General features: G+C 42.2%; 2 protein-coding genes across 10 annotated transcripts in view; both read left to right on the top strand.

The window, feature by feature from the left end:
• The window catches only part of LOC137826729 (uncharacterized), an 80,255-nt gene that overhangs the window by 60,095 nt on the left and 4,777 nt on the right, over positions 1–15,383 (top strand). For 7 of the 9 annotated variants that reach the window (XM_068632832.1, XM_068632833.1, XM_068632828.1 and 4 more), the window contains 8 exons: positions 100–333; positions 450–1,160; positions 1,346–2,152; positions 2,316–3,065; positions 3,187–4,014; positions 6,217–6,957; positions 7,087–7,917; positions 8,998–9,062. In XM_068632832.1, coding sequence (XP_068488933.1) covers positions 100–333; positions 450–1,160; positions 1,346–2,152; positions 2,316–3,065; positions 3,187–4,014; positions 6,217–6,957; positions 7,087–7,917; positions 8,998–9,015 — 4,920 coding nt within the window. In that variant the 3' untranslated portion in view covers positions 9,016–9,062. The remainder of the gene's footprint in view (positions 1–99; positions 334–449; positions 1,161–1,345; positions 2,153–2,315; positions 3,066–3,186; positions 4,015–6,216; positions 6,958–7,086; positions 7,918–8,997; positions 9,063–15,383) is intronic. The other 2 variants (XM_068632835.1, XM_068632834.1) reach the window with 1 other exon arrangement.
• LOC137823644 (uncharacterized) lies at positions 9,860–13,871 on the top strand. Its single transcript, XM_068628862.1, has 2 exons — positions 9,860–11,677; positions 11,793–13,871. The coding sequence occupies exons 1-2, from the start codon at positions 9,860–9,862 to the stop codon at positions 13,869–13,871; spliced, it is 3,897 nt and encodes a 1,298-aa protein (XP_068484963.1).

Raw genomic sequence — 15,383 nt, 5'->3', positions numbered from 1 at the left:
CTTTAAAAGAAATATAAAAAACTTAACTCATTTAAGTTTTATCATTTCTCTTAGGGAAAACATCTGTCAAAATATATAGTTACCTTTGTGTTCTTACAGGTTTCAATTCCCAAATTAGAATGGCTGGAGTTATCCACAATCAACATCCAAGAGATATGGAGTGACCAATATGACCATTGTTTTGAAAATCTGCTCACATTGAATGTGATAGATTGTGGTAATTTAAAGTATTTGCTATCAGTCTCCATGGCTGAAAGTTTGGTGAATCTTCAAAGCCTTTATGTAACTGAGTGTAAAATGATGGAAGATATATTTCGTCCAGAAAATGCAGTGGTGTGTGGATTCATTTAATATTGAGTTTGATTAATATTATCATTTGCTGTTTAATTGTATGAATTGTTTAGGTCTTTCAATTGCTCACCTTCAATCTTTTTTTTTTTTTGTAACAGTATATTGACGTTTTCCCAAAGTTGAAGAAAATGGAGATAATTTGCATGGAGAAACTCAGTACCATTTGGATTTCCCATGTTGGATTACATTCCTTTCGCAGTTTGGACTCTTTGATAATAAGAGAGTGTCACAAACTTGTTACGATTTTTCCTAGTTATATGGGGGAAAGATTGCAGACGCTTCAAAGCTTGACAATTACAAATTGCAAATTGGTGGAAAACATATTTGACTTTTCAAATATTCCACAATCTTGTGATATAAATGAAACAAACTTGGATAATATAATTCTAGAAATGCTTCCAAATTTGGTGAACATATGGAAGGATGATATTAGTGAAATACTTAAATATAATAATTTACGAAGCATAGGAGTTGATAGGAGTCCAAATTTAAAATATCTCTTTCCACTTTCTGTTTTCATTGGCCTAGAAAAACTGGAAGTCCTTAAGGTACGAAAATGTTGGGCAATGAAAGAAATTGTTGCTTGGGACAAACATGCAAGTGTAGATGCTATCAATTTTAAGTTCCCTCATTTAAACACTCTATCATTGTTATACTTATATAATTTGAGGAGTTTCTACCCAAGAACTCACACTTTAGAGTGGCCAGCATTAAAGGAATTGAGAATAGTCAATTGTAGCATGTTGGAAGGGTTCACTTCAGAAATCACAAATTCAAGAGTGCAACCAATTGTTTTAGCTACAAAAAAGGTACACAAAGTTTGTTTCTAGAACTTTTCTATGGGAAACATAGAACTTGCCTTGTTTAGATGAAAAACATGAATTAGCAGTGCATGACAAGGATGTGAGATTATGTATTCTATTTCTTGTAGCAAAATAATACATTATGGTTCAAACGTATACTTTGATACTAATAAGTTTATTTATTTATTTAGGTGATATACAACTTGGAAGATATGTCATTAAGCTTGAACGTAGTAGAGTGGTTGCAGAAATACATTGCTAATGTTCACAGAATGCACAAACTAGAAGAACTTACCTTGATTGGATTGAATAATAGTGAAATTCTCTTTTGGTTTCTTCATAGACTTCCCAATTTGAAAATTTTAAGATTGGGATTGTGTCACTTGGAAAGGATTTGGGCTTCTGAAAGTCTTATTTCACGTGAAAAAATAGGTGTTGTTATGCAACTTAAAAAGTTGAGCTTAGATAGCATGTGGGGTCTTGAAGAGATTGGCTTTGAGCATGACGTGCTTCTTCAAAGGGTAGAAAGCTTAATCATTCAACGATGTAAAAAATTGAGAAATCTAGCGTCGTCCTCGGTATCTTTTAGTTACTTAAGATATTTAGAAGTGGTGAATTGTACGATGAGGAATTTAATGACAACCTCAACTGCTAAAACCTTGGTTCAACTCAAAAGGATGAAAGTAAGTTCATGTCCAATGATTGTGGAAATTGTTGCAGAAAATGTTGAAGAAAAAGTAGAAGAGATTGAGTTTAAACTATTAGAGTCACTAGAATTGGTGTCTCTACAAAATCTCAAGTGTTTCTCAAATGAGTGTGACTTAAAATTCCCACTACTGGAAAAATTAGTAGTGAGTGAATGCCCTCAAATGTCAAAATTATCTGAAGTCCAAAGTACTCCAAACCTAGTGAAAGTACATGTTGCAACCAAAGACAAATACAAGTGGTATTGGGAAGGTGATTTGAGTGCAACCTTGCAGAAACATTTCACAGATCAGGTATTCATTAAAATATTTATTTTTAATTTCATTCAAATGGTTCGTAACTGATAATATACCAAAAGGATTTCATTAAATAAACGTACTCAATGTATAGAGACTTTTAATATCGACATTTAATCATTGAATGTCATTTACTCTTGACATTTTCTTCTTTTCCTAGGTTTCTTTTGAATATTCAAAGTGCGCAAGACTTGTTGATTATCCTGAGATGAAAGGTGTTCGGCACAACAAACCTATTTTCCCAGATAATTTTTTTAACTGTTTAGAGAAATTGGAATTCGATGCAGCATGTAAAAGAGATATTTTGATTCCCTCTCATGTCCTTCCTCACTTGAAGAACTTAAAAGAATTGAATGTGCATAGTTCTGATGCAGTGGAGATAATATTTGACATTAATGATATTGAGATCAAGACGAAGAGAATAATCTTTTGTTTGAAAAAACTTACTTTAAAAGACTTGCCAAATTTGAGATGTGTATGGAAGAAAAACCTGGAAGGAACTGTCAACTTTCCCTATTTGCAAGAAGTGGTTGTCATTGGTTGTGGAAGCTTGGTAACATTATTCTATTCATCCCTAGCCAGAAATCTTGAGAAGCTTAAAACACTTACAATAAAAAAGTGTGAGAAATTGGTAGAAATAGTTGAAAAAGAATATGGAATGGAACATGGAACGACACTAATGTTTGAATTCCCTTATTTGTCCTCTCTAACTCTTTTGAGTATGCCAATCTTAAGTTGCTTTTATCCTGGAAAACATCATTTGGAATGTCCCTTATTATATTCGCTAAATGTGAAATATTGTCCTATGTTAAAGCTATTCACATCAAACTTTGACGATGGTGAGAAAGAAGGAGTTATAGAAGCTTCAATTAGCCCGGTACAACAACCTTTGTTCTCGGTTGAAATATTGGTAACGAAGCATTAACATTTTTACACTTTTGTGCTTTCTGTTCTTTTCATTTCCTTCTATAGCTTCTATCTAATATCAACTATATATTTTTCTTTTCAATTTGTTTGGCATCAATTGTTAGGCTTCTTCCAACCTGAGGATTCTGGCACTCAATGAGGAAAATATTATGTTGTTGAGCGATGCACGTTTGCCACAAGACCTTCTTCACAAGTTAAATGGTCTTCATTTGAGTTTTGAGGATGATAACAATGAGAAAGGTACTTTGCCATTTGATTTCTTTCACAAGGTACCCAATTTAGAAGTTCTTCGTGTTCAAAAATGCTTTGGTCTGAAGGAGATATTCCCCTCTCAAAAGCTTCAAGTTCATGACACAACACTTGTGAGATTGAAAGAATTAAACTTGTTTCAGCTAAATGAGTTAGAGTGGGTAGGTTTAGAGCATCCATGGGTACAACCATACTCTGAAAAGCTTGAAATGTTAAATCTCCACAAGTGCCCTCAGGTAGAAAAATTAGTTTCGTCTACAGTGTCCTTCATTAATCTTAAAAGGTTATTTGTGATGAACTGTGAAAGGATGGAGTATTTATTCACCTTTGCAACATTCAAAAGTTTGGTAAAACTTGAGAACTTACAAATAATGGACTGTGAGTCAATAAAAGAAATTGCAAAATGTGAAGATGAAGATGGTTTTGATGAGATGGTATTTGGAGGACTGAGATTGATTGAGCTAAATTGCTTACGAAGTCTAGTGAGCTTTTATTCAGGGAATGCCACTTTGCAATTTTCGTGTTTGGAAGCGGTGAAGGTAATTAAATGTCCTAATATGGAAACTTTCTCTGAAGGAGTCATAAAAGCTCCAGCTTTATTGGGGATTCAAACATCAAAGGATTTTGATTTAACATTCGACGGCAATCTCAACATAACGATTCAGAGGTTGTTTCACCAAAAGGTAGCACTTCATTCCTCAAATTCAACTGTTATGTTTTAATATCTAACTAATTTTAATGATATGACCTTGTTTAAGCCAAAACCTCATATTATTTACAACAATAACTAATTTATTATTTTATATAGAGTTTTCTACATTAATATCATATCTTATTACAAAATATTTATAATATTATTTTCAACAATATATTAAAATATTAAATAAAAGCAAAATATATTCTTCTTTCCTGAAGATGAATATTACATTAGTTATTACCTTTCCTTTTTTTGTTATAAAATATTTTCTTACTAATTCTAAAATTATGGACATTAATTAGTTTGTATTTTATTATAAAGAAAACATCACTTATTTAATAAAAATGATAAAACAACAAATTAGTTTCTTTAATAGCAAAAGGGTCCACTCCATTCCTATTTCCCTTTTCCTTTCCCTTCCTTCCACTCACTAATTACCACAAAAAGAGTAACATGAATCTTATAATTATAATGACAACCACCTGCATAATGCTATTCTTTGAAAAGAATGTTGCTAAACCCGAAGAGAACCTTTTGGACACATTCTTTCTTACTTCTATTGTTACTCAAATGTAATTTTACTAGTGATATATACGTGACACATTTTTTGAAGTTTTTCTCTGATCAAAAGGCTTTGTGAAGAAAACAATAAACAAAAATACAACGAAATCAACCTAACACAATCATAAACTTTATCTTTGAAATAATTAATTTTAATTCATGGATACATAAAATATTTTTTTTTATCAAAAAAATAAATAAATTAAAAGAAATATTTTAGGGTGTCCCAACCCTTAAACAAAACCCATCTTAAAAAAAACAAACCAAATAGATAACAGGTAAAAAAGCTAAAACTAATATAACAGAAGTTGGGCAAAACCATGGCCTAAGTATCTGTACATGGAGATTGACGCATCTAAAAGACCAAATAGACTAGGCCAAACTAAACAAAGTCTTCAACTGCTTGGAAAAAGTCCCACGTACCACAGAACAAATAAACATCCAAGCTGCATCATATATAGATTACATTTCCACCATCCCATTACTTCTATTTAGAGCCCACTTAGCTGATACAATATGGTATTGTCATAAAGATATTCTGGCCCTGTTACCAAACCATTAGCGACTCCGTATGGCTACCTTTGCTTACCTCACACCTGCATAACAGAACAAGGCAGTACTAAATGCAACAATATAGTAGTACCCTAAACCACCACACCAAATTAGTCCAGGAAGCCATCCCCTTAAACAGAGCAGACTTCCATCATGAAATTTGCAATGATAACACTAATAAAGCACCCGTAGTACCTCCCAGTTCTCCTCCATCCATCAACATGAAAAAAATTAAAAAAGCTGACTGGTTCTCATCAATAATCGATGACAGAACCTTCTTAATTCTACTCGCTAGGACCTTCGAGATAATCTTATACGCAATGAAATAGGCCTATACTGATCTAATTGAAGGGAGTCTCTCACCTTAGGTACAAGAGTTATGAAAGAAGCATTGCCGCCTTTAGGGATTCTACCCGTAACTTGGAATTGTCTAACCGCCTCAATAATATCTTTCTTCAAGACTTCCCAGTTATTCTTTATGAAATTAAGGTTAAAACCATCTGGTCCCGTTTCTTCGAGTGTCACAAATCCACACCACTTCCTTTATTTCTTCATCCTTTATTTCTTCCTCTGAAAAGCCAGTTATTAAGAATCTATTATCCTCCCTGGATATAGATTTAAACTCCACTTCACCAAATCTAATCCCGTAATCCTTTGTGGCAGAAAATATTTCTTCAAACAGTTTTTTTGCTTCCGACCTAACCTAATATGGTTCCTCCTTCCACATGCCCCCCACATCCACTCCTTTAAGTTGGATAAAGATGAAGTAGTTAAACCCGCGGTCCCCTTAATATCCCTAATTTCATCCGCGCTAAAACCGTTAACCATATTTTATTGTTATTTTGCTCTCTTTTTTATATCAGAAATGGTTGGCATACCTAATAAAGGTAGACAATAAGCTCATAATTTAACTAAAAAATAAAAATGAACTTTAATATAAGATAATTTTATATTTCACAACTAATAATGTAAATATATATAGATTTCAACAATGAAAGATAAATCCAAGTGATCTCAATTAAATGTAAAGTATAGTTGTCTATTAACCTGTCATTGTGTTTTTTTTTTCTTTTAGGGTTTTTTCAACTATTCAAAGCTCATGATTCTTGACGATTATCTTGAGATGGCGAAAGTTCAGCACAAAAAACCCGTTATTTCGGAAAACTTTTTTGGCAGTTTCAATAAATTGGAATTTGATGCAGCATGTAATAGACATATTATAATTCCCTCTCATGTACTTCCTTACTTAAATAACTTAGAAGAATTGAATGTGCATAGTTCTGGCGCAGTGCAAGTAATATTTGACATAGATGAGAGTGAGAAGGGAATACTTTGTCCTTTGAAAAAGCTTATTTTACAAAACTTGCCAAATGTGAAATGTCTATGGAAGGAAAATCCTAGAGGATTTGTCAGTTTTCCATATTTGCAAGAAGTGGTTGTCAGTGCTTGTGGAAACTTGGTAACACTGTTCTCTTCATCCTCTGCTAAAAATCTTGAGAAGCTTGAGAAACTTTATATAGATGAGTGTGAGAAATTAATAGAAATAGTTGGAAAGGAAGATGGAATGGAACATGGAACGACACTAATGTTTGAATTCCCTTATTTGTCCTCTCTAACTCTTTCGAGTATGCCAGTCTTGAGTTGCTTTTATCCTGGAAAACATCATATGGAATGTCCCTTGCTAGATACATTAAAAGTGGTTTTTTGTCCTAAGTTGAAGCTATTCACATCAAACTTTGACGATGGTGAGAAAGAAGGAGTTATAGAGGCTCCAATTAGCCTGCTACAACAACCTTTATTCTCGGTTGAAATATTGGTAACGAAGCATTAGCATTTTTACATTTTTGTGCTTTCTCTTCTTTTCATTATATATTTTCCTTCTATAGCTTATATCTAATATCAACTATGCATTTTTCTTTTGAATTTGTTTGGCCTCAATTGTTAGGCTTCTCCCAATCTGAAGAATTTGATACTCAATGAGGAAAATATTATGTTGTTGAGCAATGCACGTGTGCCACAAGACCTTCTTTACAAGTTAAGTCATCTTTATTTGTGCTTTGAGGATGATAACAATGAGAAAGAGACTTTGCCTTTTGATTTCTTTCACAAGGTACCCAATTTAGAATATCTAGAGGTAGAAAAATGCTTTGGTCTGAAGGAGATATTTCCCTCTCAAAAGATTAAAGTTCATGACACAGCACTAGTGAGATTGCAACAATTATCCTTGTTGGAACTAAATGAGTTAGAGTGGATTGGTTTAGAGCATCCTTGGGTACAACCATACTGTCAAAAACTTGAAATGTTAAAGCTCAACAAGTGCCCTCTGGTGGAAAAATTAGTTTCGTCTGCTGTGTCTTTCATTAATCTTCAAATGTTATCTGTGAGGAAGTGTGAAAGGATGGAGTATTTATTCACATTTGCAACACTCAAAAGTTTGGTGAAACTGGAGAGCCTAGTTGTGGAGGATTGTGAATCAATAAAAGAAATTGCAAAAAATGAAGATGAAGATGATTGTGAGGAAATGGTATTTGGAAGACTAAGATCAATTGAGCTTAATTGCCTACCAAGTCTAGTAAGGTTTTGTTCAGGGAATGCCACTTTGCAGTGCTCATATTTGAAAAAGGTAATGGTAGCTAAATGCCCTAAAATGGAAACTTTCTCTGAAGGAGTCATAAAAGTGCCAATGCTTTTGGGAATTAAAACATCGAATGATTCTTCTGATTTAACCTTTCACGGGGATCTCAACGCAACAATCCAGCAGTTGTTTCACAAACAGGTAGGAATTCATCATCCCAATTGAATTGTTATTTTTTTATATTTGTCATTTTTTATTACAATGATGTCATATATTACTACAAAATACTTTTAATAATGTTTTCAATATTATATTAAAAAATTTAAATGAAAGTAAAAGATATTCTTTCTTATTTGAGGCATGAATATCGCGTTATTACATTCTCCTTTTTCTTCTCCATTTTCCATAGTGAAGCCTAATTTCTTGGTGACACTCAAATATATAAGCCAAATATTTTGTTTGCAAATTGTCTAAGAAATCGATTATATCGGCACCTGTAATTGTACAGATATGGAATTTTTTATTTTTTTTGATACATAGTAATGCGCTTATGTAGAAGCTAAGATGATGAAGCAGTTTGGTAGTAGGATGATTTTGAGAAGCTTTTTGGAATTAATATACTCTATGTTTGAACATGGCAGCAACTTTTTTGGGTGAAAGACATATACCTTCTCTTCTTTTGTGTATATGGCTTAATCTTGAATGTTTAGTAAAAACTATGTCAAGACTAAACTTTTTCTTCTATGTTTTCAAGGGTTGATGATTGTGTATCCTTCCAACTAAACTTTTTGTTAGCCATGCCATTTGTACTGGGTTGGTTTCAATCACCGGTCTAGACCATTCCTCGTAGGTATCATTGGATAATGTAGGATATGTTGTCTCTTCTCTCTCCATCTGTCTTCTCTTCCTAACTTCATAGAACCTAACAAACCCATACCTCTTACCCCCACCTATTCACCCTTCTTCAAATGAAAACTTCATTCACTTGGTGAGAGATGCTTCTTAATCCCTTCTCGTTGGTGTGGTTTGCATTTTAAAACCCTTATTCTAATTGCTTCCTAACTCAAGAAATTTATGGGGATAGTAACGTACATTTCTGAATATATATGATTGAATGAGAAAGAAAGTTGTTTATAATTGTACATGTATTCACATTTTGAGGTTAAGTTTCAACATTTCTTATGCCTAAGTTTTTTCTTTATAAAATCTTTTAGCTTATAGTCCACCTGAATCTTTTATATATAGCTTTTCCTATCAACTCACTTTCTCTCATATATTCAGGTAATCCATCAGTCATAATAACAGTAATCAGTATCTCAAGTTCTTCTTCTTCCTAAAGGCGTCTGGTAAGTACAAGATAGATATGTGTTCCTGCATTACATGCATACTACACTTTTTACTTCCCTTTTAGGATATAAATGTTACTAGTGTTTGATAATTTCTTTTTTGTACATTTATATTGTACCGGTACCGGGCGAGACTGGGACCACCTGGCTGCCCGATGCCCAGTCAACCTGCCCGAGTGACCGAAGGCTGATACCCCCTTGAGGACTTGGCCGAAAGACCGAGGGTCCGAGACCTTTTGTAGACTTGGCCGAGAGACCGAGACCGTCGAAGACTCAGCCAAGACGGCCGAAGGCCACGAGTGCTTGGCCGATGGCCGATCCTCACCCTGAGAATTTGGCCGATGGCCGAACCCCATTACAATTAACGCTCAAACCAAGATCAGTGAAGCTAATCCATCACCAGGAATTAGGTAATGCAACCCTAAGCGGTATCCACCTCGATAAACGGGCCCAACAAGGTAGGCCCACTAGAATAATATAAATAGCACGCATTTCAAGGAGTAAGGGATGTCATTATTACTGTTCACCTACCTGAGAGCTAACCACCTGCTTTACTGACTTGAGCGTCGGAGTGCCTTCGCAGGTACCCCCACCATCCGGTGTTCACCCGACGACCGAGTCCCGAGTGCCGAAGGATAAGCAGGAGGACGAGAAGAATCCCAGTTCGTCACCCAGTCATCTGCCCGACCGAAGGAAGGAGAAGAAGACTTCAATAGTTCTCTAGGTCCCATCTCCCTAGCAAGAACAATTGGCGCCCACCGTGGGGCCGAGGGAAACTAGCTGAAGGAAAAAAGTAGATGGTTTCGACAAGAAGCATGGAAAGAATGACTGAAGCCGACCAAACAATGCTGCTGCTGTCTCTCCAGAGGGAGATGGCCGAGATGCGAAGAAAGGCCGAGGAGGCCGCTCAGAAAAATGAGCAAGAGCTGCAAGCTCTCCGCAGGGAAAACGAAGATATGAGGAAGAAGCTGGGGGAGGGAGGACCCTCTGTCATACCGACGAACGTGGTCGGCAAGTCCTACACCTCTCCCCCCAACCCGGATGTGGCCGAGGGGACGAGAGGCCGACCCCCTCCCCGCGAGACTGAAATGGGCGACGAGTCGTGCCTAATCAGATCCACCCGGACGACCCTGACGGCCGACCCGAACCGCCGTCACCCCTTTACAAACAACATCATCGAAGTCCCACTTCCTGAGAAGTGGAAGGGTTTCAACCGAGACCGATATGACGGGTCGACCGACCCGGACGAGCATATGGACGCCTACACCACCCATATGAGTCTCTATACCTCGGACGACGCCGTCTTGTGCCGAGTGTTCCCCACATCCTTGAAGGGTGCAGCCCTTAGTTGGTTTACCAAGCTCTCACCCAACTCCATAGATAGCTTTGCCACGCTCGTCGCAAAGTTCGAAACACAATTCGCGACTAGCCGGCCGCACCATCTGACCTCAATCGCCCTGGTAGGCATCCGCCAGGAGAAGGGAGAGTCGCTGAGAGCCTTCGTGGATAGGTTCAGTAAAGTGGCGATGAGCATCCGAAATCTGAGTCCGGATGTCGCCATGCACCACATGCTGACGGCCCTGCGCCCGGGGCCCTTTGCCGACAACCTATGCATGCAGCCGGCCGACAGCCTGGACGAGCTGAGAAAGAGAGCCGCTAAGTACATGCAGTTGGAGGAACTAAGAGAGTTCCGCAACCAGGCCCGTGCCGAGGCCGGCGGAGAGAGGAAGGAAGAAAAAGACCGACAGGTGCGGCCGATACAGAGAACGGACCGGCGCTGGGAAAACCGAGACCGACCGATCCGTTTCTCGAGATATACACCCCTAACGGCCGAGCGGGGAAGGATTCTGGACGAAGCCCTTAACGCTGAGCTGATCCCTCCCCCAAGGAAGGTGGCCAGTCCAAATAACGCCGACCGAAGGAAGCAGTGTCGATACCACCAGAACACCGGACACTCAACCGACGAGTGTCAGGCCCTTAAGGACAAGATAGAGGAACTTATCCAGGCTGGGCATCTCTGCCGGTTCGTCAGGAATGGCCGAGACCAACCAGGCCGGGCGGATCCACCCAGGCGGACGAGGTCACCTCACCGCGGCCGAGAAAACCAAAACAACATAGGCGACCGACAACCCGCAAGGGCCGACCCCCCTCGAAGAGACGATCCCCCCAGGGAGGCCGATAGGAGAGGTAACCGAGAGGTTATCAACACTATAGCCGGCGGCTTCGCCGGGGGAGGAAGCACGAACAACGCCCGAAAGAAGCACCTCCGGGCAGTACATCAGGTAAACATTGTGGCATTCCGACCGAGAATGCCACCCATCACATTCACGGACGATGACTTCAAGAGCGTAGACTACCGCCAGCAGGACGACCCGATGGTGATAGCGGTCAACATAGATCGATTCACCATAAGGAAGACCCTCGTAAACCAAGGAAGTTCGGTAGATATCCTCTACTGGAAAACTTTCAAGGCCATGAGAATGACCGAGGCCGAGATGATGCCATACGACGACCACGTGGTAGGGTTCTCGGGCAAAAAGGGTGGCCACCAAGGGGTATATCGACTTGTACACCACCTTCGGAGAGGGGAAGAACACCAGAACCATCAAAATCCGGTACCTGGTCATCGACGCCAACACCTCCTACAACATCCTCCTCGGCCGACCATCCATCAACCGGCTGATGGCCATAGTATCAACCCCTCATCTCGCAATGAAATTCCCTTCGAAGACAGGAGACATTCTCACGGTCCACGTGGACCAGAAAGAAGCACGGGAGTGCTACGCCGAGAGCCTCTGGGTGGAGCCTCTAAGGACAGACACCTCTCCCCTTCGGGCGAGAAAGTCCTCCCGAAAGGACCGCTCCCCCAGGAAGGACCAGCCTAGGGAGGCCCAGCCAACCGTGGCACTAGTAGACCTTGATCCCCGGGCAACCGAGGAAAGGCTAGAGGCAAGAGAGGAGCTGAGGAGAGTCCCCCTCCTCGACGAAGAGCACAGCACGGCTGTGGGGACAGTCTTGGCGGCGGCCGAGGCCGAGGTCATGCATGCCGCGCTAAAAAAGAATGTCGACATGTTCGCATGGACGCCGGCCGACATGCCGGGAGTAAGTCCGGATGTCATCACCCATCGGCTGTCCATATTTAAGGAAGCTCGTCCGATCTCCCAAAAGAAGAGGGACTTGGGAGACGAAAAACGACTCGCAGCGAAGGAGGAGGCCGGCAAGCTCCTGTCGGCCGGATTCATAAGGGAGGCCCGATACACGACATGGCTGGCCAACGTCGTCATGGTTACCAAGCCTAACGTCGACTACAGAAACATCAACAGCGCATGCCCGAAGGACACCTACCCCCTCCCGAACATTGACCGACTGGTGGATGGGGCAGCCGGCCACAAAATTATGAGCTTCCTGGACGCTTACTCTAGCTATAACCAGATAAGCATGCACCCGCGGGACAAGGAGAAGACGGCCTTCATGACGGCCGATGCCAACTACTACTACGAGGTCATGCCATTCGGCCTCAAGAACGCCGGGGCGACCTACCAGCGTCTCATGGACAAAATTTTCAAGGGTCTGATAAGCCGGGCGGTAGAAGTCTATGTGGACAACATAGTCGTGAAGTCCGACTCGTTCGAGCAACATCTGAAGGATCTGGACGAGGTCTTCAAGGCTCTAAGGGGAGTCAACATGAAACTCAACCCCGAAAAATGTACTTTCGGGGTAGAGGGAGGAAAGTTCCTAGGTTTCATGCTCACCCACCGGGGGATAGAGGCCAACCCCGACAAATGTCAAGCCATACTCAGCATGAGAAGCCCGAACACCGTGAAGGAGGTACAACAACTCCTTGGGCGGCTGACCGCCCTCTCTCGGTTTGTCCCCCGCCTGGCCGAGAAGACGAGGCCGATCGTTCAGTTGCTCCGAAAAGGCAAAAAATTCATCTGGGACGACCAATGCGAGGAAATCTTCAAAAAATTTAAGGAATTCCTCACATCCCAGGCCGTCATCCAGAAGCCGAGACCCAACATCCCAATCCTGGTATATCTAGCAGTCTCGGAAGAAGCGGTCAGCGCGGCCCTAGTGCAGGAAGCCGAGGGCGAGGAGCGACCCATATACTTTGTGAGCCGAACCCTCCACTCGGCCGAGACCCGATATCAGATGATCGAGAAGGTGGCCCTCGCACTCGTCCTCACGGCAAGACGGATGCGCCCCTACTTCCAAAATCACTCCATAACTGTAAGAACCGACTACCCTATTTTTAAAATTTTATCTAAACCGGACCTTGCAGGGAGGATGATAGGATGGTCGGTCGAACTCTCCGAGTTCGACATACGTTATGAGCCGAGGGGCGCCATCAAGTCTCAATGCTTGGTCGACTTTTCGGCCGAGCTGACACCATTGCCCACCCTCTCGGCCGGTTGGACTCTCTACGTAGACGGCTCCTCAAATAAAACAGCGTGTGGAGCGGGAGTTGTCCTAGAGGGGCCGGGCGACCTCCTCCTGGAACAAGCCCTCCAGTTCGGATTTCGGGCGACCAACAACCAGGCCGAGTACGAGGCCTTGCTGGCCGGGCTAAACCTAGCCTACGACATGGGAGCGCGCGAGGTTACATGCAAAAGCGACTCCCAGGTGATGGTCGGCCAAGTCAATGGAGACTTCGAGGTTAAAGAACCTTTGCTGCAGCGATACTACCACGCGGCCAAAAACAGTATCGCCCGCTTCAGCAAAGCACCCTTGCAACACATACCGCGAGAGGACAACAAGAGGGCCGACATCCTGTCCAAGCTCTCGGTCGCCAAAAAGAAGAGCCATTAGAGGTCGGTCATACAAATATGGCTGAGACACCCGAGTGTGACAGAGGCCGAGGCCGAGTGTCTAGTTGTAGAAGAAGAAGAGGCTGAGGCCGACAACTGGATGACACCCGTCATCCAATACCTGACGGACGGCACGTGCACGGCCGACCAAGAGAAGGCGATGAAGCAACAATGCGCCCGGTACACCATGATCAACAAAGACCTGTATCGGAAAGGCTACTCAACCCCCCTGCTAAAATGCATAACCAACAAAAGGGCCGAGTACATCCTGGCCGAGATCCATGAAGGAGTCTGCGGAAATCACGCCGGGGCAAGGACTATGGCCGCCAAGATCTTGAGAGCCGGCTACTACTGGCCGACCGTACAGGGCGACTGTGCTGAATACGTCAAGAAATGTGCCAAGTGCCAAGAATTCGGCCCCCTCCTCCACACCAGGCCGGAAGAACTGCACAGCATCATCTCCCCGTGGCCGTTCGCCATGTGGGGGCTGGACATTATCGGTCCATTCTCCCCAGGGAAGGGGCAGACCAAATTCCTCCTGGTGGGAGTCGACTACTTCACCAAATGGATCGAGGCCGAGCCCCTCGCCTCCATCTCGGCGAAGAATGTACAAAACTTCGTATGGAGGAGCATAGTCTGCCGATTCGGCGTCCCGCACACAATAGTAACTGACAATGGCCGACAGTTCATCGACCGAGGCCTGCAGTCCTTCTATGACGACCTGGGCATCAAGTCCATCATGGCCTCGGTGGAACACCCACAAACCAATGGGCAGGCCGAGGCCGCCAACAAGGTCATACTCAACGAACTGAAGAAGCGTCTGGGCAAAGCAAAGGGTCGATGGACCGAGGAGCTGATCGAGGTACTTTGGGCGTACAGGTGCACCCCCCAAACTACCACACAAGAGACACCCTACAGCCTGACGTACGGGACCGAGGCAATGATCCCAGTTGAGGTGGCCAAGCCCACCATACGACGGCAGATGTTCGATCTCACCCTAAACGAGGAAAGCCTAGCGGTCAACCTCGACCTGGTAAGTGAGATGCGTGACAAAAGCAAGATTCGAGAGGCTGCCTGCAAAGCCAGGGCGTCCAGACGGTACAACACCAAAGTCCGGCCGAGATGTTTCCAAAAGGGTGATCTCGTCTGGAGAATGCGCAGCGACGCCAGAAAAAATGAAGGGAAATTCTCATCCAACTGGGAGGGGCCTTTCCGAATCCGAGAAGTCGCACAAGGAGGAGCCTATCATCTAGAATGGCTTTCAGGAAAAAATGTACCGAGGACGTGGAATGCCACGCACCTCAAGTTCTATTACAGCTAAAATCTATAAAAATACGCACTTTTTCCCCACCCAACCAAGGAGGTTTTAACGAGGCGTTTTCATCAAAGTGTTGGAAATATTCTACCGAACGTCCACTTGCTCGATTCACATCGCAAGTGCCGACATACCGAACGCCCACTTGCTCGATTAACATCGCAAGTGCCGCCCCACCGAACGCCCACTTGCTCGATT

This window comes from Phaseolus vulgaris, chromosome 8 (assembly GCF_000499845.2).
Source record: "Phaseolus vulgaris cultivar G19833 chromosome 8, P. vulgaris v2.0, whole genome shotgun sequence".
In the NCBI taxonomy this organism is placed as follows: domain Eukaryota; kingdom Viridiplantae; phylum Streptophyta; class Magnoliopsida; order Fabales; family Fabaceae; genus Phaseolus; species Phaseolus vulgaris.
Note: the sequence above shows the minus strand (reverse complement) of the source record. Positions and strands in the feature narration are given on the sequence as shown.

Coding starts and splice junctions, on each gene's coding strand:
- LOC137823644 (XM_068628862.1), top strand. CDS start 9,860: ATGGTTTCGACAAGAAGCATGGAAAGAATGACTGAAGCCGACCAAACA. Junction 11,678..11,792: donor ACCAGAACCATCAAAATCCG/GTACCTGGTCAT, acceptor TTCCCTTCGAAG/ACAGGAGACATTCTCACGGT.